This window comes from Lycorma delicatula, chromosome 4, assembly GCF_047948215.1.
Source record: "Lycorma delicatula isolate Av1 chromosome 4, ASM4794821v1, whole genome shotgun sequence".
Classification (NCBI taxonomy): Eukaryota; Metazoa; Arthropoda; class Insecta; order Hemiptera; family Fulgoridae; genus Lycorma; species Lycorma delicatula.
In genome coordinates, this window is record NC_134458.1 from 16,724,340 (window position 1) to 16,750,044 (window position 25,705).

The window sequence follows — 25,705 nt, forward strand, 5'->3', positions numbered from 1 at the left end:
GCTACAGATGTCAGTCAGAAATCTTATTCAGTTTTCTTTGATTTTCACATAACATTATGGGATAGGTTACGTTCAAGAAAGCTATTTTGCAGAAAAATCTTTCTAGTAGTTAAAATCAATGCTACATAATGAGACATTCTCTGGTGTTCCTATTCCTGAAGAAAGTACATTGTATATTTTTGTGCAACATCTTCTACCTACTGGAAATGTTCAAGATTAAAAGTGGATAGCTTCCTGAGTCGGTGGTATTCATCTTCTTAGGATTAATGACTCAACTCCCTCCTCCTTAATTCTAGTTACATTCTTTTCAGTTAAAGTCAAGAAAATTTGAATTTCCATTTTTAGGGAAATACTGAATTACAGTTACAATCTGACAAGAAAAATCTTACTAAATCTAAGCATACCTTACCTTTTAAAGATTTGATAAAAATCTTTAACATAAAATTTAAGGTAAATAAATCGTCAAAATGTTCCCAACTACAGAACAACAGTTGATAATATTATAACTAATATACCTGAAACTGAAATTTCAATTGCTGATTCTGAATTATTAGATGATACATATCAAGTAATTAGCTTTCCTTTGAGTGACCTAACTGGTCCAAACCAAAGGAATTTAAGGAGAATATAGATTATTTTAATTAGCTATTTAGTGAGAGATTTGGTTTTTAGTATACAATTTGTTAAGATAGACTTTAGTATGAAAACATTTTAAACATAATCAAATATCATGTCACACGTCCTGAGAAAATCAAAATTTTAAAATTCAGGACAAAATAGGTGTAAATGGATTACCAGAGAATTATTAGCTAAAGACAGAAGTCTGTTATATTATAAAAGCCTTGAGTAAAATGAAGGTGTATAGAAGTACAAAAAAATGAAGAGATAGATTATGATTAAAACATTCTACAAAAATAGTGACAGTTTCACTGGTCCACCACGGTTATTTTGATGTTAATCAAAATGATATAGTACCAACAATCAATAGTTTCTCATTAATAAAAAGTGAATACAGGAGATTTTAAAATGATACACAAAAGAGTAATCCCAAATAATAGATAAATATTAAGTCACTTTGATTTAAATGTCTATAGTGAAAAAACAAAAAAGTTACTGTTATCTAACTAAACTATACAATTTAGTTGTTTGTTCCACAATCTGAATCTAATAATTTATTATAAAAATGTTGAAAATGGAAAAAAATTTAAATTCAAGAAATTAAGATATAAATATAAAAGTTGAAAGCGAAGTAAAAGTTTAGGAGCTTGCTAGAAATTAAAAGATTATATAAAGCATAGAATTTATACAAACACTTTAAAGAAACCATCCTATGACAGAAAATATAACAATAACAATTTTATAGTTCAAGTTCAAGCTGTTTCTGGTGAAAAAATGAAACTGGATCATTTATTACTAAAGATAAAGCAGAACTGGTAATACAGTCCCTACAGAAAAATAAATTTGTAGCTTTAGAAAGTTGTAAAATCTTCTTAGTGGAGCCTCTCTCACTTTCTCTTTCTCTCTATCTCTCTCTCCCATTCCATAAATGTTACTTTGGATGAGGATAAGTTTTCTAATAACTAAAATTATAAAACACTAAACCAGTCCATGAGAAGGGTAAAAAGTTAAAAGTCAGTAACCACAGAACAGTCAGTATTCTGTCATCGTTTTCTAGTGTTTAAAAAAATTATGCTTGACAGATTGTTATAACATTTAAATAAGCGTGCAGTATCCTAGATACTGAGCAGCATGGTTTTAGAAATAGAAAATCTACTACAACATAATCAGCCTCTTCTGTAAAAAAAGATAGTTAAGCAATGGAGAAAGATAGTTTCAATATTTTTGGATTTTACTAAAATATTTGTGTAAGTTTTGATATCATTGAGAAGAACTGAGGGCTGTTAGAGTTATAGAAACTACATTTAATTGGTTTCAGTCTTACTTGAGTAATAGAAAACAATGTGTGGAATTAGAATGTAATTTCAGTGTTTGTTATAGTGGAACTAGGCATCCCGGAGTCAATCTTAGATCCCATTTTATTTTTTATTTACATAAAGGAACTGGGAAGTAGTTCAATACCAGATAGTGCTGTCATGTATGTAGATGATCTGTTCCAGTAAAACTTTCACTTGCATAGCACAAATTGCTAGATAGGTTAACACTGAATCTTAGAATATATGAAATAAACAAGAACTCAAATTGATAACAACACACTAAATAAAACATGTTAGCTGTAATTTTTTTGAGTTACCATCAACAAATATCTTACAAGGGATAATATATTGTGAGTTGAAATTAGTATCCGATTTATATACTTTAAAAAACTACTAGTTTAAAAAATAAAAATTATTAAATGACAATTTATCATGGTCTCATATGTCTTATATTAGATGACACCTGTTTTGTTGGGTGCCTCATCGATTTTAATTTAGAAAGAAAAATTTAGAAAAGTGTCAATAGATCTCTGTTAAGGTAAAAAAAAGATAATTATGTAAGCAAGCTTTAATACCATTATTACATTTTCTGATAATTCAAAGTTTACTCATATGTGAATCTACTGTATATTCAAAATTTTCATCCTAAAAAAAGTATTAAGATACCCATGATCATAACATAAAATATAAGGGAGATTTTCACAGAAAAATAACACAATTTAAAGTTATATCAAAAACCTTATAAATCTCATGGAGGTTAAATTAATGCAAAAATTTCCATAGAAAAAACTGTAGAGATGAAAAATCATTCAAAGGTTATTTGACATTCTTAATTGTCAATGCATTCTATTCAATTTGTTTGATGAATTCTTCTCCTCTGAAAAACTAGATGAAATACTGTAACATCTTATTAGATGATAGGGTTATTATATTACTTGGTAATAGTAATAGTTGATGTTCATAATGTTACAAAAATTATTATACTTACTCTCATAAAAATACTAATGCAGCACAAAGTTTTTGTTAAGAAATAAAAATTAATGAATAAGATCAGGGAAATGAGTAAGGATAAGTTTTGTTGTTCGTAGTTCAAAAGATAACATTAATGTAACTGCAAATATAACATGAAGATTTAAGTAAACATTGTTATCAAGTGATAGACAAAAGTAGAATATGATTAAATAAATTAATTATATATCCATACTTAATATAATTAAAATAAATTAAACTTTAATGATTACTTCTTCAAATACTGTCACTGGGAACACTGAGCGTTATCATGCTATTAGATGTGTCCTGGTATTTGAATTAAGTTTTGCATATGTGTGTGTGCACATGTGTATGTGAGTATAATTTCAATTATTTGTTCACTTAGAATGCTATGTTTGTGTTTTATGTATCTTGAGTTGCTCAAGTTTCTAGTTTTATTCTTTAATCTTACATGAAAGATTTTCATATTGTTGTTTGTGAATTTGTGAGGCTTGTTATAATGTAGTGGCTTGTGAATGTGACTTTAGCCATAGAATTCTTTATGCTTCATACTGCTATTTGTGAATTTATGTTTACTTTATGTCACTGAAAAGTTTCACTCTGTTTGTCCTTAGCTTAACTTTATATGCTTTGAGTGCTCAAGTTTGTAGGCTACAGGTGAATAAAATAATTTGGCTAATGTGAATCTTTGTCGGACAATGTTATTTTAATTTATCAATGATTTTGTATATGATTTTGTGGTATGGATTTTTGAATTCATAGGTCATTTTTTCAGTACGATTATTAACCAAGCAAGTGAGTGAGTGAATTTTTCATTAATGTTTGTTTGTCTTATTCTGTACTTTGCTCTGAAATTTCAGGTATCCGTTGGGTTCATGTTGAGTATTTTATTGTATGTTGAGGTCATTTTGGTAGCATTTTATAAAAATGGAATATGTAGCCTTTGTAGCATGGTTCTAAACAGTGAAAGTTATATGTTGTATGGGAGGAATGTGTTTGTTTATCAGCTGTAATAGGTTTTCTGAAGATGTTCAATGTGTGGCTGCATTCCTTTTTAGCAAATGCAAGGTCAAAAAAGTTTATATGCTTTTGATTTAAAAAAATTACTAGACACACTTTAGAAATATTAAATATACAGTCAAATAAAAATGAACAAACAGTTTAAATCACAAATACTCTTTGAATATATTATAAACAATAAAGCTCCTTCAAAATCTAATTCAAACATCAGTGCTACATCCAACTCGAATAACACACCACTCCCAGCAGTAGTTTGAAGAAGCTTGATTTAGAGTTAAAGACAGCTCAAAGTCAGATAAATATTTTATAACTTTCACATTAAAATTAAGTTTACTAATTAACAATTTTTCAGTATTTTGTAATTTGATACATCATGGTTATCAAAATCCTAACTAGTACACATAACTTATGGGCTATCATAAAATTGATATCAATTTTCATATTTTTGATATGTATTTAATAAGTATATTAAATACTAATAACAAGTTATTCCTTAGTCAACTGATTTGTGCACCAACTTAAAGTACAAGGATAATCAAAAAAAGATTCTGAGAATTACATAAATATACTTATTACAAAATAATAAAATAATACACATTTGAATTTTTAAAAATTATGTATTTTCTCAAGACATAGAAAAATTGTGTAATTTAGTTTTCTTGTTTATTAAAAATACTGGAACTTTTTACTATTTTATTACTGCAATAATATTAGGGGCTATCCATTAATTATAAAAGCATGAAGAGGGAGTCACAGAATTTTACTTCATCCAAAATACATAACAATCTAAGATATTCTTTTTTAAGATCTCTGTTAGGTATTTATAAATTATCCACTTTTATTTCCTTTGATTTGATCTTTATACGATAGGCAGGTGATACATTCAATTTGTACCGGGAATGTATAACATCAAATTTAACATTATCCAATTATTCTGCAAAAAGTGTTTCCACTCTCCTTACTCTTATTTTATTCTTGAAGTAAATATTAGTTAAGACCAGGGAGAAGGGGTCTTCTAAAATCTGATAGAATCTCACATGGGAGAGCAAAAAAACCAAAACGAATGGCCCCTTGATAGTACTTTATTTTTTATGTACTTCCTACTAGTAAAACAGTGTTTTGAAAATTGTACTTGTACTTAATTCTCTATAAACACCTTAATAATTATAAGTACTATAATAAATATTTGATCTAAAATTAAAAAAAAATGTTTCATTCACAGTTATAAAAAAAGATTAAAAACGTATAAAGTCGTATTAAGTCTATTTAGAATATTCATTAATTTGTTACCAACAGAAGCTGGAACAAAACAGAAATGTTAAAAAATTGGTTGAAAACAAAGAAAAGCATTAGTTTCTAATGAAGTTCTACCAAAATTCAGAGAAGAGATTTATTAATAATTAAATATTAACAGTTTTTGAATAAAAATCATCCATTCATCTTTAAAAATTCTGTTTTATAAAACATACCTAACATTTTTTTCCATAATACTTTCAAGTCTGTGCTTGAACAGTCATTTTACCAGCAATGAACAGTTATGTTCAAACTGTATTAGAATAATCATTTATACAAACACAACACCTAACATCAAGTTACAACAGGTCTTCATCATTTACAGAATTTTACTTCTTTAAAAACACTACCATTAATTTTTACCATTTTATTAGTGATTGACAACTTTGACAACTTTTGAAATTGTAATTAATATCTTGATGATTCATATGTTTTTGATTATTTACAACAAAAAGTGACTGTGAAAAATGAAAGGTATGAAAATAATTCATGAATAACTGAAACATGTATAAAAAATATAACTAACTGGCAACAGCATGAGATTGCATAGATACAATAGATAATAGAATTTTGACACCAATAAATAACATAAGCATTAAAAATGTTTGAAAAAATTAAGCAGAAAACTGAGAAGAGTTGATTTCATGACCGCACTTCTTACACAGACGATCTGGAACCTCCAATAAACTTGCATTACTTAGAATAGATTTATGATCTTTGTGCTCTGTAAAGATGGAATCTGGTTGATCAAATGAAACAGAGCAACTCTGTTGTGTTTCTGTGATTGCACTAGTATCTCCTGATCTACTTTCTGGAACAAATATTTTTAAAAATTCTAAAATAAAATTAAAATATGTAACTGGGTACTAAAGTTTATTCATGTCCAAAGTACAAAAGTAAAATTAATTACTAAAATGCTTTCTCTCTGTGTAAACAATATTTTTTTATGAAAACAGATTCTAATACAAAGCAAGAAAGGGATGCCATTCTTGTTTTGCTTATAACTGCCAACCCATGATAAAAAATTATAACTAACTGGTAAGTGAAAATGATATAAAATGGTATTATCGTATTTGACAATTGAAAGTTAATGCTCTGTCACATAAGATAATATATTATTACATGACTTTAGTATAAATTTATTTTTAATTTAGAGTATTTCTATATACATTCTTTTCAGTTTATTAGTATAATATTAAACTACTCATAAAATTCATAAGTGTTTACAGTATTACCATATATGAAGCTTGCTTGCAATCACTGTAAGCAGAAATTTTAATTCATAATAATGAAAAAATAATGATTCCTGTAGCTATATAACTGAAGTAACAGAATAATGTAGATTATTAAATAACATAAAAGTAATCTTTTTGTACATTATATGTTGAAGAACAATAATCACTGATGTGTTTTCTGAGAGCACTTCTGAAGCAGAAAGAAATTGGTATTACCACCGATTCAGAAAGAAATTGGTATTACCACCGATTCAAGTCATTGACCCTACTGCTGATGACATATTTAAGTGCTATCAACTCTCTGACTTTGAAAGAGCTAATATTACATCACTATGAGTAGTTCAGTAGTTATTTCTGCTATGGTACTTCTTGCATTTCATTTCCTTAACTGGACTCTATTCGCTGTCACGAGTTAAATATCACATTCATCCTCATCATATTAAAATTACTGTAACTTTTTATGTTGAGGATTTATTTATTTACAAAGCAGATATAATATCATTTGAGGAAATAGCTTAAAAATCAACAAAGTATAACAAAATTAGATAAAACAGTGATACTATTTGATAATTAGTTGACATTATCTACTGCTTGGATATAAATGAACTATTTTTTGTAACCGTGACAGATCTGTTATATCATCAAATACAGGAATTATGTAGACATGGTTAAGTTGTTGAGGAATTAGAATAAAATGTCAAATAACTGCATAAAAATGTTTCAGTATCTTCTGGATTACTGAATGATATAAAAATTTGTAATTATTTTTGTAGCATGGGTGTTAGTTAAGGAAATAAATTGCAAAACAGTAAAAAAATGCAGGAAAATCATTTTGTAACGGTAATAACAGATGAAACCATTGATGAACCAAACAGAGGTGTCAGTTATACACTATGTTGTGGAATAGTGATAAAGCTAGGGAAATTCAAAAGAGATTTATTGATTTTTAGGGACAACTGCTGGTGCAACAAGTATCCGATATCTGAAATGAATACCAATAAAAAATTAAATTAATTGCACAAACATGATGAAATTACAATTACAAACTAGTTTCCACAGATATAGACCACAAGAGTGATCTTTATGTGAGATAGTAAAAGCTTTAATAGAGCCAGACGGTTTCCATATTTCTGGTTACAACTTTTAACTTCTACTATTATTTAATTCTAAATTATTATATGCAGATTCCACATCTACCATTCTACAAGAAAAAGGTCAGACATTTAAAAAATAGGATTGGAGAATTTAAACTGTTTTTAGACAATAAAATAAATGAAAGACAAATGATTATAATAATTAGAAGACCGAAGTTAGAAGACCATAGTTACTATATGGAATGTACCAACCAGAGCCATGAACTAAAAAAAGTTAATTGGAAATTCATCTGATAATAACTCATAAAATAATTATGGTATGACATTCTTGATATGGAGGGAACTAAAATTTTCCAAAGATTTCATGATATTAATCAACTTTTACTGTCCTGCTTGATTTAAGTTGTTTCACTTAGTTTTCAAAGACATCTCTTGAAAAATATTTTGCATATTTAAAAATATCTTATGGACAGTATTTTGGTTTTCACTGTTTAGAAGTCAAACATCAGTTGCTTATGTAAGTGAATATAAAACCACTGGTAGCACATATCTTCTGCTAACATCATCAATATTTTTTCACGTTTGTGAACTTGCCTATTTAAACATTAAAACTCAAGTAACAAGTGCATTAATATAATGATAATTATTTGGTTTGAAGTGCACTAAAATATATTCAAGACACTAAGACATGTGGAGATCAAAATCTGAAAATAGACTATTGGCTGTATTAGTGTTATTCATTAATAAAGATTTCCTATTAAAACTGTAAAGCAATCCTAGTTTTTGATAGTTATTAATTTATAAAACCCTAAAAAAACCATCATATAGGCTAAATGTAATAAATAAATAAATAATAATACTCAGCAAAATTCCTTCATTATGAAACCAGTAAATGATTTAACAGACACCTTTCTCATGCTTAAACTAGTGAAATTATTAGCCAAAAACAAATTGTAATATTAGTACAGAAATATAGATGTATAGATCTTGAGAAATATCACCGTTTGTCCAAGATGGTCTAAGGTTAAATATCCCATTTTTTACCCACGATGGAACGGAGACATTATATGTGTTTGGGGTAAGAGGTTGTGTGTATGTATATCTGTTACCATTTTCCTCAAAAACTATTGGACAGATTTCGATGTGGTTTTTTGCATTACATAGGTATCACTTCAGAGCAGGTTCTTAGACATGTTTTACGGTTATAGGGCACCAGTGGGCGCTGCAATAGATGTGTTTCTCTAAAACGACCGGGCCGATTTTTATGCGGTTTTTTGCACTTCATAGGTATCATCTTACAGCAGATTCTTAGATTAGTTCTACGGTTATAGTCGCCAGGGGGCACTGCAGTAGATATGTTTCTTCAAACTGCTTTTGAATGTTTCTAAGTCTTTCTAATTATTATTTTTTTACTAGCGTTTATATAGTCGTGGGTTTTTAAATATTTTTAATTTTATTTACTTATTTTAGATAACGCTTAAGTTGATAAAAACATATACAAGCTTCTGGAAAAATATACAGACATGCCAATGTTGAGACAGGTATGATTTATAAATGCTATTATTGTAATTACCAATATTCTGTTCAAAAAATGGAAGGGATGACTGATGTAAATTGCTTTCACATCATAACAGAGGATGCCTCACCGATGGATTACACAGGCAAAGGGTTGAATTACAGTGTAATATAGCACTTAAAAGTTGAATTGCATTAAACAAGTGCAAGTGTAAATAAATGCCAAGAAAAACCCAAAATTAATGTAAGAGTAATATTATTTTTTAAATTTACACTGATTGTGTAATTTATTATGCAGAGTGTGTCACGAAGTTCTCCCGGGACTTTCATAACTTATTCTACTCATGAAAATAATGGAAAAATTTCTAATAAAAAATGTACTAAAATTCTTCGTTTGTGAATTAAGTCTAGTGAAAGATTTCGCTCGGATTTCAGCTACCCCGATGAAATGAGGTCATACTGAAATTTTTAGAACGTTAATTAAGGAACAAAATTAGTGATTTCTTATGGTCTTTGACCTGAAAAATTGAATAAAATAGGTCCCAGAACAGTATACAGTGGTTTTTGAGAAATCTGGGGTGAAAACCAATAAATTGAGGTAAAAAAAACTGTTTTTTTATGTTTGACCTACAATAACTTTGTTAAATGGATAACACATACAACTTTTAAAAAATCTTGTAAAGAATTTAATTTTGTACAAAATGGTGTAAGAATAGATGAATAAAACGAAGAAAAACTAAAAAAATTCAAGTTTTATTTAGAAAAAAGACATTATTACATTTTATCAGACAAATTATTTATTTAAGTAAACAAAAACCAAATTCTTTTTCAACGATTTGAAAATTTTGTAAAAACAAAATTTACAGAACAATTATAAAATAAAAATAAATAAATGAAAATTACTGAGATGATAATTTTTTTTTATTAACGAAAGAAATACAATAAATTATTTGAAAAACTATTATTTCAAAGTTGGTAATAAAGTAACTTTATTACAAAAAAAAAATGAGCATTACTGTATTAATGTTTAAATCATTCTGTAAGGTACATTAAGTATATCAGATATTGTGAACTGTGCTGTAGTTAGCGAAGGTTTTCTGTGAGTGTTAGTTTGAACGTGATAAGTGTGCCGTTGAGGTAATGGCGTACTTATTTACAACAGAGGAATGTGATGATATGATATTCATACTAGGTGTATATAATGGTAATGCTACAGCTGCTGCAGTAGAATATGAAATACGTTTTCCGAAACGCGGGATTCAAGATCCTATAACAATTAGGGCGACTTTTCGCAATCTTCGTGAAACAGGTTCACTACCAAGTATTCGTTCCAGCTACGAACGATCTGTCCAACATGATGCTGTTGTTGATGAGATTGTTATCGATGCAGTCAGACGTCAGTACACGACGTCTTTATAAGCAGATTAAAGTTTTCGCATTTGATGGTTTGAAGGACACTTAAACAAAACAAATTTTATCCTTATCATAAACAATCAGTCCAACATCTACATCCAGAAAACTGTCGGCTTGCCTTGAAGTTCTGCAACTGATGGAATACAAATTGACAACTCTAAAAGTATGTTTTGTTTAATTTCACTCGAGATGGCGTCAATAATATACGCAATGAGCATACATGGGCTGAAGTATACCCTCATGAAACGGTGGAAGGCAATTTTCAATACAGATTTAACATCAATGTATGGTGCGGCCTTCTTCACAATCAGCTATTTGGACCATTCATATTACCTGTCCGCTTAAATGTTGAGGTCTACTTGCACTTTGTTCACGAAGAATTGCCGCACCTGCTTGAAGATGTTCCTCTAACGCTGAGACAAAAGTATACTTTCAGAATGATGGTGTGCCTCCCCACTTCTCTTGTATCGTTCTCACTCACTTAAATCATCATTTCCCTGAAAAATGGATCAGTTGTGTGGTCCACATTCTTGACCATCAAGGTTGTCTGACCTAATACCTTTAGATTTTTGCATCTGATATGGATGAAAAGTATTAATTACAAAATAAAAATACATTCTGGTGAGGAATTAATTGTTTACATTATGAATGCACCTGAACAACTTAAGGACAGCCCTAAAGAACTAAAAAGAGCACGAAAATCAGTAAAGAAGCGGGCCAAGTAATGTGGCAAACTTGCTAACGAAGCACTTAAGGATATGTGTTTATATGACGTATTTTCATTATTTTCACAAGTAGAATAGGATATGAAAGTCCCAGGAGAAATTCATGATACACTCTGTATATTTCAACTAATTATTATTTATTATTGTAATTTATTATATACTGTATCACTTATAACCCATCAGCCAAATCTTTAACATAAAAGTAACCTGACAGTTAATACTTCCCCGACGGCGAGTCTTATTCTTTAAGACTTTGGGGGTTGTGGCGTCGGCATGGGCCTAGCCTCTGGAGTTCTTCTTCCCACTACACACTAAGCTGCAGAACACTTTACACTGTACACATACTCTACATCAAGAAAACTAGACACTTTACAACATATATCCTTACACAACTACATTAAAACATTCTACACTGTTTCTTCTTGCACATTCGCCGTAACCCAAGATGGGAACAAATCGTGCCGATGGGTGAATGGCTCTACGTAGTGAGTCTCGAACGATGTCCTCTGGGCATGTGAGCGAACCCAGTTGTATTTAGCTCTAACTTCAGTACGCATGCGCTCTGCTGGAGTGGTCCTTTATATCGCCGGTACTCGTGGGACCAAAATTATAGGCCTACAAAAAACTTCTATGATGGTTGGTAGTCCATCTGAAAAACTATCAAATCCAGTCTTGTGAAAAGGCCTCGATCAGCTTTGGCTGACGAGGATATCAGTAATGGAGTTAACAATATGAATTGTGAAGCAGACCATCCACAGGTTAAAAATATTAGATTTGTTGTTTTGCGAAGTATTCAGGAAGCTCCCTTCACAAGGTCTCGCTCTTCCTGATCAACAAGGTTGTAACATGATCGTGTGGCTTACCGAAAAACGTCAAAAAATTAAGAGATGGATCAATATTGATTGAAACCCATAACGATGAACAGAGAAGATATCTCTTACGCATTACTAACATGAGCGGTATACATGTCAGTACGATGTACCACAAAACATTGAATACTAGTCGGGGAGTATTTTTTTGCAGAGACCTTCTGGAACTGGACGTAACAGAAATAGCTGATGAACTTCGACCCGAAGAACTAATAGGTGTGAATCGTATCTTGAAACGACAGAGCGGGTCGGAAGAACCAAGTCCACCTCTTATAATTACGTTTAATCTTCCGGTACCACCAGATCGGGTTAAACTGGGTTACCTGTCAGTTCGGGTACGACCATTTATACCCGACCCGCGTCGATGTTTCAAATGCCAAGGTTATGGTCACACATCAACATCTTGTTCGAAGTCGGAGATCTGTGCTCGATGTGCCCAGGAAGACCACAGTGACATTGACTGCCAGGTGGATGAAAAACGTGCGAACTTTAATGGTTCGCATGCAGCCCGCTCTCAAGATTGCCCAATTTTTCAAGAAGAAAAGGCGATTATCAGAATCTCTACGGAGCAGAAGCTGTCTTTTCCGGCTGCACGCAGGGAGTACAGAAAAACACTTAATTCACAGAACTTGGTTAAACCAGATGTATCTTTTTCCACCGCTGCGCCAAAAGAAGTTCACACGAATTTAAGTATGCAGCAGTGCGGATCCTGCAATGATCTGAAAAAAATTGTTCAGATGTTATCTGATCAGGTCGACCTTCAATGCTCACCATATTTCCTGGGGCTCGACTTTCTGCTCCTCTGGAGGAAATATGATAAACGCGGTGAGACAAGTTGGACCTTTGTCTACTGAATGATGAGTCACACACATTCATGTACTTATCATCTGGTACATTATCCAACATCGACCTTTCTGTGTGCTCGCCAAGTTTATTCCCTCGTCTTAATTGGTCGGTTTGTGATGACTTTTGATCGGTTTTGATGGCCTGTGATCACTGCCGTGATCACAATTGTTATTGCTTTTAATGTCGACCGCGAGATGATGAGAAGGCCACGGAGATGGATCGTTGAAAAGACGGATTGATTACCATGACGCCTTCCCATCACAGTACGGCGATGGCGGGGGCGTCCTTAATCAGCTTTCGTCTTTTACGTCCGTGATGCTTGAAGCTGCTAAAAGGTATATCTCTCAAACATCGGGAAACCCGAGACGTCCTTCTGTTCCTTGGTGGACTGATGATTGCAAAACCGCTATTATCAGACGACGACAGGCGCTGCGTAAACTTAACCGCAGACACGGGTATGAGAATCATGATTTGTACCGTAAAGTTAGAGCGGTATGTCGTCAGGTATTCTTGGACACTAGGAGGAAGTCATGAAGGAAATACGTGGACACCATTTCACGCACTACTCCCTCTACTATGTGGAAAAAGATCCGTGCAATTTGCGGATCACCATTTCAACCTGTTCTCGGGATTCTTCATGAAGAACTCCTCACATCATCTTTTGCAGTGGATAATACCTTAGCAAATTCTTTCCGCTCGGTGTCTCTCACTTCATCATATAGTAACGAATTTCAAAGGTACAAGATACATATGGAAGTACTATCGTTCAACACTGGTGATTCGGTCGGTGAATTAAATACTCCGTTCTCTTTCACTGAGTTGTCACACGCACTTAAAAACTCACGTGACACCTCCCCTGGACTTGACAACATTCGTCTCTGTATGCTGTCACATCTTTCTCATTCGCCGTTACAACGCCTATTGAACATTTATAATGGTTTGTTCTCTGCAAGAAGTCTTCCCACCCGTCTGGTCTGAAGCCGTTGTCGTACCGGTTCTTAGACCTGGTAAGGACAAAGCTAGCCCCTCAAGCTACCGCCCTATCTCCTTGACTAGCGTCTTATGCAAAGTGATGGAGGGAATGGTGAACCGCAGACTTGCATGGTTCTTGGAGAAACATAGCCTTTTGTCTCCAGAACAGTGTTATTTCCGACAAGGACGATCCTCCACTGACCATCTGGTGTCATTGGAGACGGCTTTCCTACTACGCCAGCGCCTCGTCGCTATCTTCTTTGATATCAGCAAGGTGTTTGACACGGCCTGTCAGCATGGTATTCTACGCGTCCTCAAAGAATGGGGAGTCGAAGGGAAGATGCTGGCCTTTCTTAAGGGTTTTTCAAATGACCAAAGTTTCCGTGTTCGTGTTGGAGATTCTCTCTCGGTAGTGTCGTCTTGGAGAATGGAGTGCCTCAAGGAAGTGTATTAAGTTCCACCTTATTTTCTATAGCCATCAACAACATTACTAAACGTTTGCAAACACCTGTTTCATGTTCTTTATTTGTTAATGATTTTACTATATTCGTTGCGTCTCGTTCAACAGCCACGGCAGAGAGACTACTACAGAACACTGTATCTCGCCTTGAAGCTTGGTCCAAGGTTACCGGCTTCACATTTTTACCTGAGAAGACAAGATATTTATTTTTTTCTCCCCTTTATTACGCAAGTGTTTCTCGGTGGATAACTAATTGCTATCTCTTCTTCTATCATATTTTTAGGCTTATTTTTTGATACCTGCCTTACATGGGTCAAACACATCAAAGAATTGAAAACGAGATGTTCCATACTTTTAGATATGCTGCGGGTCCTTAGCAATACCAATTGGAGTGCCGATCGCTCGTGTATGTTGTGTTTTTACTATTACTTGGATCGTTCCCGTTTGGATTATGGTTGTGTCGCCTACTCTTCAGCGTGTAATACTGTGCTTAAGGTGCTAGATCCTGTACATCATGTTTTTCTTCGGCTTGCTACAGGTGCCTTTAGATCAAACCCTGTCGTGAGCATTCTTGTCGACTGCGGTTAGCCATCACTTTGGGATAGACGGACCGATATTTAGCATCTTATTTTAGTCGCCTTAAGGGATAGCCAAATCACCCGGCTTTTGACGCAGTTCTTGGAAATACTTACTTTCGCAGGTATGAGGACCGTCCACGTTCTACTGCACCTGTAGGTATTCGTACCCGACGTTTACTGCAACTTATGAATGTCGCCACACCTTCTATTTTTCCTATTTATCCCTGTTCACATCCTCCGTGGACAATCACCCACATACATTCTATGTTTGACCTCGCGAAATACAATAAAGAATCAACACCATCTATTTTCTTTCAGCAAATGTTTCACCATATTCTTTTCAAGACAAACCCGGACGTAGTGGTATACACAGATGGGTCGAAACAGAACGATACCGTCGGCTGCTCGTTTATTGTTAATGGCCAAACCTATATGTTTGGTCTACTGGTATTACAAGTGTCTTTACTGCTGAACTGTACGCTATAAATTAGGCTTTGAATATCATTAATCCTAAATACCGTCGTATCGTTATTTTTAGCGACTCGTATAGTGCTCACCAAGCCTTAGAAAATCTTTTTTCCAGACATCCTATTGTTACCGACATCTATAATGCAATCGCCGAGTTGAACCATCGCAACACAAAAGTGATTTTCTGCTGGATCCCTTGCGACGTGGGGATTCCGGGTAATGAACGTGCAGATTTTGCTGCTAAAGAGGCATGTAGTCAACCATCCTTCACTTCCCGTGTTACTGCATCCGACTTTGTTAACTGTGTGAAACTCACTATTCGTGCAAAGTGGCAAGATAACTTGACGGCTACGGTAGATACCAAACTCCGATATGTTAAAGGTTCTGTGTTGTCATGGGTCTCCTCATACAGGAAAATTCGTCGTGAAGAAGTCGTCCTCTGCTGATTGCGGGTAGGACATACGAGAGCTACTCACGGGTATCTGATGTCAGCAGTAAACGCACCGGTATGCATGAGATGCAACTGCCGCTTGACTGTGCACCACATTTTTGTGGAATGCATACGATATGCGGCCTTGCGTCGTAAGTTTAAATTGCCCGGGAATTTTCGTCAAATCCTGAGCAACAGTAAAGATATTTTAGACCGGATGTTTTTATTTCTTTGGGATGCTAATATTTTACACATTTTTTAATACTGTAGTTTTTTTTGTGGTAGTTGTATGTTTTTGTGTTTTAACATTTAGTTTAAGTTTTGTTTTGTCTTTATTTTAATATTTTGATTTATTTTGATTTTGTTTTAATTTTTTTATACTATTGTTTTGTGTTTATATTACATGTTTTGTAGGCGGTTCTTCTAAATTTTTAATTGTGAATTTTGTTGTTTTTTCATAGTTTTTAAAACACTTACATCGTGTTCGGGCGATGATAACGCTGAAGCGTTTTACGCCCAGAAAAAGAAAAAAAGAAAAGAAGTTAATACTTACTCTTTGAAGAACAACAAATAATCCAGAAAACAGAATGCTATACACAAAAGCAATAAATAATAATCAGTACATTAATTATTCATGAAATTTCAGTGTATGAAATCAAGTAATGTAAAGAAATCTATATTATACTTTTTATTTTATTACCAATTTCACATTCTTCCTCAAGCATATATGGTAAACACTGTGGATCAACATCAGAATCAGACAACTGTCGTGTTTCTGTATTGGAGTTCAACCCTTGTACAAGATCCATATGTGAATCTAATGAAAACTGTTTGCCTGACATAAGAATTCCTCGAATCCTGCGACGCATAGCTGTATAAACATTATTAATTAATGCAGTCAGAAAGTTGAATAAAACATAAAAATTTCTGAAAAGGTGTCATTTAAATCTAGCTTAATTCATTTCAATCTGAAAATTTTATATATATATATATATATCTAGATTAATTGTAACATCTTAACTGATTATAACATATAAATTGAGTTTAGATTATAGTATGAATTTTATTGATAAATACACCTATCAACTTACTTCAAACTATAATAACAACAGTAGCAGTGTCAACTTATATTATCAAAATACACATTATACACTCTTAAGAATGTATGTAGTAATTTTAAAAACCAGCCTACATTAACAAATAAATATGAATGAGAATGAAAATTTGTTCACAAATACTTGTTTTCATAGATGAATTATGCCTATGTCTTATCTTTTCTGCAATAAGTGTTGTAAAATATAAGAAAAATACAATTTTTTATTTATGATAAAAGCTGCAGATTTTACAAAAATATAAAAAAATAGTGATCTGTATGGAGTTCCTAATCTTCCATTGGGCACCTCCACAGATGGTGTATTGGGGAAGGCTCACTAGATATAGTGGGTACAAGGGAAATAAAGTATCTGAGGTGGACCAAAATCAGGGCTACCGCCTTTCAGCTTCGGAGTTGGCTCTCCAAAAGATAGAAGAAAACCTTTATAAAAAAAACTAAATTCCCAGTTAAGGGATTTTCCATCTGGCCAACAATCCAACCAAGTAAAACATTACTCATTATGAAACCAATAAATAAGCCTTGGAAAGGTCTGCTTTATTTGGAAATGAATTGAAATCAACATATGGATTTAAATTACAGTACAGTAGACAGTATAATTACACAGTAAAATAGACAGTAAATTACAGTACAGGACAGTAGAAAAAATCAGGAATAAAACAGGACATAGTGATGGGTAAATGGAAACTGAAGGTGATGAGAGTAGCAGGGAAATGGAAGAAAGAGCAAATGAAGTGATAGAGTACAAGACCATCAGGAAGTTCATTGGCAAGGACAAGGAATGATTGATAAGGCAAATTACAGTATAATATATAGTAGGCCAGAACAACAAACAGGTTTGTTAGGGATGGAGTTCATGATTTTAAAGAATATTAGAGACACCCATATAGAGTATGAAACTGAATATGATAGGATATGTAGACCTAGAATGAAAGGAAGATTTAGAAACATAATAGTTATATCAATTCATACCTCAACCAAAGAAAATGAAGACTTTTATGATAAGCTGGACAGATCTGTGGTCCCACTAGTGACATGATATGATGCTGGTGATGGGGGTTACAATGCTAGGATAGAAAGGGAAGAGGATCTAAGATAGACAGTGGGACAATACTCACTGCTTTGAAGAAACAAGAGTGAAAAATGCTGATTGATTTTGCAACAAAGAGCAATCTACACATCAAAAACACAAGGTTCCTCCATAAAAAAATCAATCCAGGCACATGGAAAATACTAGGAACATTTATTTCCTGGTATTACCAGGAAGACACCAACTAGACTGATTACTTACTGGTATCCAGAAGATATTTCTTGTCTATAATAGATGTTAGAAGCTGCAGGGATCCCAATTGCGATAGTGATCACCATAGTAAAAGCAAAAGTTAGAGATACAATAGCAAAGAAACAGAGATCAAACCAGACAAGGGTGAAAAATGGGATGATGAAAAATTTAATAAGAATCCATTTGTTGTTGATCAGTTTCAGGAAAGCTTGAGGAACAGGTTTGCTGCTGGTGGTGGAGCAGAGGATGTGGAACACAGCTGGGAGAAATTTAGAGAATGATGGTAAAAGTGGTAGATGATGTAACTGGAGAGAAACAAAAAATAAAAAATTAAGATTGATTTGAGGAGAATGTATGGAGGCTATAAGGAAGAAAAATGAGGCACAGCGACTTATGAAACAAAGAAGCACATGACAGAATGTAGAAGGGTACAACAGCTTAGAAAAGAGACTAACTGAATGATCAAGAGAAGGAACAGAAATATGTTTAAGGATCAGTTGGAAAAGATAGATGAGCTGTGCCTACAAACTGAGATGAGAGTATTCAATAGAATGATAAAGGAATTCCTGCCAAGGAGTAAGGGATTTGTTGGTAAATATGAAAGGTTTGTAGGAGGAGATAGAGAAGTTTTAGAGAGATACGTGGGACACTTTGGAGAATTACTGAATAAACCCACAGATGAGGTTCGTAATGAGGAAGAGTTAGGGATTTAAATAGGTGATGGACGAAAGATATTTGGCATTTAGCGAAATAGAAATAGCAGTGAAAAAACTTAAAAATAACAAAGCCCTGGGATAGGACACCTGTCTACAGAACTGTTGGAGTATGGAGGCAAGATAGTCAGCATTTTCTTACAGAGACTACTACAGTCAGTCTGGACAGAAGAATCAATGCCTAAGGAGTGGAATATTGAAATAATATGCCCAATATATAAAAGGGGAAATGAATTAGAATGTAACAACTGAAGAGGAATAACATTATTCAGCAAGTATATAAAGTATGATATTTATCATAAATGAAAGGTTGAACCATGGATTGAAAAAGGGCTAGGGAACACCAGTGTGGCTTCTGACCAAAGAGAGTTTCCTCAGACCAACTGTTTGTCATAAATAAAAGTTATAGAGAAGTTTTATGAATATGATATATACCTACATATGTTACTTGTGGAATTCAGACAGGCTTTTAATAGTGTACAAAGATCAAAACTATATGAAGCTATGCGAAATATGGGAATCCCTGTGAAACTTATAAAGTTGATGAAGATTGCCATGAGAGATACGAGGGCAATAATTAAGTATGGGAGGATGCAAAGGATTTCTATTTACATTTAGTGAGGGAGTGAAACAAGGGGACAAACTGTCAGCCACTGTATTCATTTTTGTACTACATACTGTCATACTGTCATCAAACACATAGATCAGAGAGAAACAATATTGAATAAAACTAACCAGATATGCTTCTTATGCTGACAATGTTGTGAAACAAGACAATGTTATGCTCAATCAAGAAAATGCATGTTTGAATTTTACAAAGAGCTGAAGAGCAAAACAGTTAGAATGGGATTAAATATAAATATTAGCAAAATGTAGTATATGCTAGTATCTGTGGCAGAAAAAAGGAGAAACATACAGAACATATGCATAGAGGGAGGATGCTTTCAAATCAGTTGGTAGGTTCCTTTACCTAGGCAGTGTATTTGATAATGAGGGAAGTATTAACACAATTCTAAACAGGATTCAAATGAGAAATAAGGCTTATTATCCAAATAGAGGATTGTTGAGAAGTAAGCTAACCAGTCATAATACAAAAATGTAATTAAATAAAACACTAAGCTAATTAGATTAGTTGTAGCGTATGTAAGCGAGTTGAGGACATTGCAAAAGGTGAGCAAGAAGCACTGAGGGCAATTGGAGAGAATAATATATGGAGAAGTAGATATAACAGGGAAATAGAATTGGTACTGAAGCATAAGACATTCTAAATTCATAAAAGCATAACAAATAAGGTGGCTGGGTCACGTGGAACAAACTGATGAACAGTGAGTGCATACTGAAGAAAATATTAAAAGGACAGATATATAAGTATTTATTTCTATTATTTCTAAATTATTGTATAATCTAATTATATTGTATAACATAAAATTACTGACATATACAATAATTTTGAAATAATAAAAATAAACATTAATAATAGAGAAATTTATATTTAAAAAAAAAAAAACAGTAAATTTAAATGTAAATGTAAATTAATGAAAAAAACAGAGTACGATGGTTAATTATATAAATTGGTTCTTATAACAGAACTTAATTTATATCAATTTTATATCAGTACACTGTATTCCACAAATAAATGAGTATGATTAATAAGCTAATACACAAGGTCAACAGCTTATACGTTGTATACGGTACAGAACTGTGATTTGTTTATTTATCACTGTTCATAAAGAATATCACCTCCATTCATACTATCTAAGAATGATAATAGAATATTGTGTGAAAAAGTATCTTTATTTTTCAGTAATCAATCAGTTTACTTCAACTCAAAAAATTATAAACATAATAATAATAAAAATTTTATTAAAAATAAATCAATATGTTATTAAAGAACATTTTAAAATAAAAGTACATAAATATAAATACTTTTTTTTAACAAACATCTTTATACATTTTCAACTGAAAGAGATTTATTTTATAAATATATTATTATATATATTTTTTTAATAAGATTCCTTTCTAAATGAAAAATGAAATATGTGTTATCTTGAAACCAGATTTGTCTTTTTCACTTTCAGTAGCTCATTAACAACTACAAGAGGTTGGTTTGCTCAGTACATGATGTAGTCTTTGGTAATATCTGTTAAAAAAATGTCTACTAAAACTCTATACGTAGATTTTGTTATCATTGTTATTAGTTATATAAAATTAAAATTATCACCACTTTCTTCTGAACACAAATTCTGATAATGGTAACAAACTTGTTTACTGGTATATTGTTACTTAGGCTATTATATAATATGTTTAATTCACAAATTTTGATGGAATTACACAAGAAGTCACACTTCTTTTTTAGAAAATTTGCTTCATGGAAATAGTTTGATTTTTAATTAATGCAATTAAAAATATGGTTTTCTAAGGTTTTGTACTATATAAAAATTGGGAATAATAATTTCTTTATAGTTGAATAAACAAGCAACTGTAATATGAATACGTGGTACTTACAATATTCAATAAGTCATACTGGTCTCTATTGACCAGTATTACCAACATTACATGTTGTCTCAACATGTAATGAAGAGAAAGTCTCCACACAAATAATGTGAGAAATACAAACATAATACATTAACAATAGGTATAATCAGTATAACTATAGTATATTATAGTGCAAACTAGCAAAAGAAGAGCGAAATTCAGAAGTGGAAAGAGAAATGAACATTGGTAAAATAGACGGAGCATATAGGAAAGTTAAGGAAAATTTTGGGGTACATAAATTAAAATCTAATAATGTGTTAAATAAAGATGGTACACCGATTTATAATACGAAAGGTAAAGTCGATAGATGGGTGAAATATATTGAAGAGTTATACGGAGGAAATGAATTAGAAAATGGTGTTATAGAGAAAGAAGAGGAAGTGGAAGAGGATGAAATGGGAGAAACAATACTGAGATCTGAATTTAAGAGAGCATTAAAAGATTTGAATGGCAGAAAGGCTCCTGGAATAGATGGAATACCTGTAGAATTACTGCACAATGCACGTGAGGAAGCGATTGATAGATTATACAAACTGGTGTGTAATATTTATGAAAAACGGGAAGTTCCGTCAGACTTCAAAAAAAGTGTTATAGTCATGATACCAAAGAAAGCAGGGGCAGATAAATGTGAAGAATACGGAACAATAAGTTTAACTAGTCATGCATCAAAAATATTAACTAGAATTCTATACAGAAGAATTGAGAGGAGAGTGGAAAAAGTGTTAGGAGAAGACCAATTTGGTTTCAGGAAAAGTATAGGGACAAGGGAAGCAATTTTAGGCCTCAGATTAATAGTAGAAGGAAGATTAAAGAAAAACAAACCAACATACTTGGCATTTATAGACCTAGAAAAGGCATTCAATAACGTAGACTGGAATAAAATGTTCAGCATTTTTAAAAAATTAGGGTTCAAATACAGAGATAGAAGAACAATTGCTAACATTTACAGGAACCAAACAGCAACAGATTATGAAGAACATAAAAAAGAAGCCGTAATAAGAAAGGGAGTCCGACAAGGATGTTCCCTATCCCCGTTACTTTTTAATCTTTACATGGAACTAGCAGTTAATGATGTTAAAGAACATTTTAGATTCAGAGTAACAGTACAAGGTGAAAAGATAAAGATGCTATGATTTGCTGATGATATAGTAATTCTAGCCGAGAGGAAAAAGGATTTAGAAGAAACAATGAATGGCATAGATGAAGTCCTACACAAGAACTATTGCATGAAAATAAACAAGACCAAAACAAAAGTAATGAAATGTAGTAGAAATAACAAAGATGGACCACTGAATGTGAAAAGAGGAGAAAAGATTATGGAGGTAGAAGAATTTTGTTATTTGGGAAGTAGAATTACTAAAGATGGATGAAGCAGGAGTGACATAAAATGCCGAATAGCACAGGCGAAATGAGCCTTCAGTCAGAAATATAATTTGTTTTCATCAAAAATTAATTTAAATGTCAAGAAAAGATTTTTGAAAGTATACTTTTGGAGTGTCGCTTTATATGGCAGTGAAACTTGGACGATCGGAGTATCTGAGACGAAAAGATTAGAAGCTTTTGAAATGTGGTGCTATAGAAGAATGTTAAAAATCAGATGGGTGGATAAAGTAACAATTGAAGAGGTATTGCGGCAAATAGATGAAGAAAGAAGCATTTGGAAAAATATTGTTTAAAGAAGAGACAGACTTATAGTCCCATACTAAGACATCCTGGAGTAGTCGCTTTAATATTGGAAGGACAGGTAGAAGGAAAAAATTGTGTAGGCAGGCCATGTTTGGAATATGTAAAACAAATTGTTAGAGACGTAGGATGTTCGGGGTATCCGAAATGAAACGACTAGCTCTAGATAGGGAATCTTGGAGAGCTGCATCAAACCAGTCAAATGACTGAAGACAAAAAAAAAAAAAAAATATAGTATACTATTTTTGCAGTATACTTAAAATTAAATGCACAAATTATTTTTACTGACATTTTTTTCATATTTTATTAAATGTTGAATGTTTGAAATATTCTATTTGGAAACCTTAATTCAAGGGACTGGAGATTACAAAACTATCCAATTTTTAGTGTTGTAAATATTCGGGAGTCATTTAATAGAAGTTTCACCATATAACCTTTGCTTAAAATTATATTTAGTAACACAAAAAAAAAATATTAAGCTTAAATAATTTCTATTTTCTACCAATATTTTCAATTTTATGACCTTGTCTGGAGAGGAAAATTCTGTTTTTGTTATAAGAATTCATAAAAGCATAAGAATATTACTTCTTTCTATTTACCTGGACTGTCCTTAACTTGTAGATGGAGATGTGATATTACAGGAGTAAACTGTGAAAAAGTGTCACCATTATCAAATACAGCTACAAAACTACCATTAACAATTTTAGGTGACATGGGTGAATTTGCCAAAAGAAGACTAGAACCAAAATTAACATTTTTCTCCCTAGTTTCTGTAACAAGAAATTAAACACCATATAATATGTATTTATGTTATATGTAATCAATTTATAAAAGTAAAATACCTGTTAAAGGTAAAAATGCTCATACTGAAGCATAGATAATTATTTATAGTTGCTGTGCTTTAGTTTTAAGTTTCAAGATATCTAAAATGAAGGAGAAAGAAATGTAATGAATGAAATTTTTAAGCATCAGTGCAAATAAATTAACAAATATACCCTTTCATTTTTTATTTATGGACTTTAACATTTTTCACACTGCACATTATCAACTGGTTAAAAAATAGCAACCCATATCATTAAAAATAAGAAGAATAAGCTATAAAATATGTCATAAATTCTTCATAAAGTGTATGATTATTGCCAAATTATTTAAGAAGTATACTAAACTATGGGGAAAAATAAAACAGTTATAAACATTAAAAACAGTAAAAACAAAGAATATAAAAATTTGATAACTAAATAATAAAATTTATAAATTAACATATAAAATTAATAAATTACATATAACTTAGAAAAAATAATTTATACTATTATATAAAGAGGTTTTTGTTTGTTTGGGATAAAGAAAAAAAATACTCGATCAATTGCAACCAAATTTTTACCCATATTTCTTGACATAACTGAGAAGGTTTTTAGATATATTTCATCTCGAAAAAAAAAAAATATACATGTAGTAGTGGAATTTTGCTGGTTGAAGCACAAACTTTAATGAACTGTGAGTCTCATCACTGTGTGAGCTGGCTTTGAATTGAATAATTCAAGTCAATTAAATGAATAATATTACAGAAATAATAGAATTAAATTTACATTAAATAAAATAATATTAAATAAATTAAAAAATTTCTGTTTAACAATTATGGGCTTCCCATGGGGCGTGCATATGAGGCTAGAATGGTGAGGTATGGGTTTGCTTGGCATTTCTCCCACCACTACTCCATTCGGTTGCCCTAAAGCATAAGACCGAATGTCTGTGTCACAAACGGCTACCGAGCCACAAAAGAGTTTAGCGACCAGTGTCCTAACTATCTCCCAGAGCTAACCTAAAAGGGAATGGTGAGGTATACGAGGACCTCATGGGAGGCTAGACCAATCATCAATATCAACTGGTAACAAACAGGGTGCCCCTGGGATGCTGTTTTGGGAGATGCAGTGGGGTGATGTTATAATATCTCTGCAAACAATCATCCGATTTTCAAAATTCAAATGGGATATTTTTTAATAGATTGAAGACTTCTCGGCCTCTGGCCCCATGCTGTAAAACTTGTGTTTACTGCTACCGATAGCGAAAAATTACTTTCTACAAGTGCAGCGTGCCTACGTTCACGTCGTCGGGGCTGACAACGATCAGTGGCTGTCAGTCAACCTGCGCTGCTGTGGAGTTTGGGCTATACAGCCGCGTAGTGTGTTGCAGTAGTGCCCACTGTCGGCTAAGTAAGGATGTTTCCTTTGTTGCATCGTGTCCCCATTTCATAGGCTCGTGAGGCCAACGAATTTTTTTAGATCCTATGGCAGGGCAGAAAGCGATTCGCTCCGATCTCGCCGGTGGTCTGCATTAGAAGCTTTTAGCTTTGGACTTCTCGAGGGGGTTGTGTGAGAACGGACAGGCTTGCTCGGGAACGAAATTTTGAACGCTCACCTGGTATTGTGATAGGTGATGGATTAATTCAGGCTGGTAACGTAGTACCTGGCGTTACAGTCGGTGCTTGTTCTTTTAAGTGGTTATGGAGCAATCCGGAGGGGGTTGCTTGGATGACTTGGTT

At 32.6% G+C, this 25,705-nt stretch overlaps 1 protein-coding gene across 1 annotated transcript in view; it reads right to left on the reverse strand.

Moving 5' to 3' along the window:
* Positions 1-5,851: 5,851 nt before the first annotated feature.
* LOC142324298 (histidine decarboxylase-like) overlaps positions 5,852-25,705 on the reverse strand; it is a 124,461-nt gene continuing 104,607 nt past the window's right edge. The window contains exons 14-16 of the mRNA XM_075365226.1: positions 23,766-23,936; positions 16,543-16,713; positions 5,852-6,048 (exon numbers count right to left, since the gene is read on the reverse strand). Coding sequence (XP_075221341.1) covers positions 5,852-6,048; positions 16,543-16,713; positions 23,766-23,936 — 539 coding nt within the window. The remainder of the gene's footprint in view (positions 6,049-16,542; positions 16,714-23,765; positions 23,937-25,705) is intronic.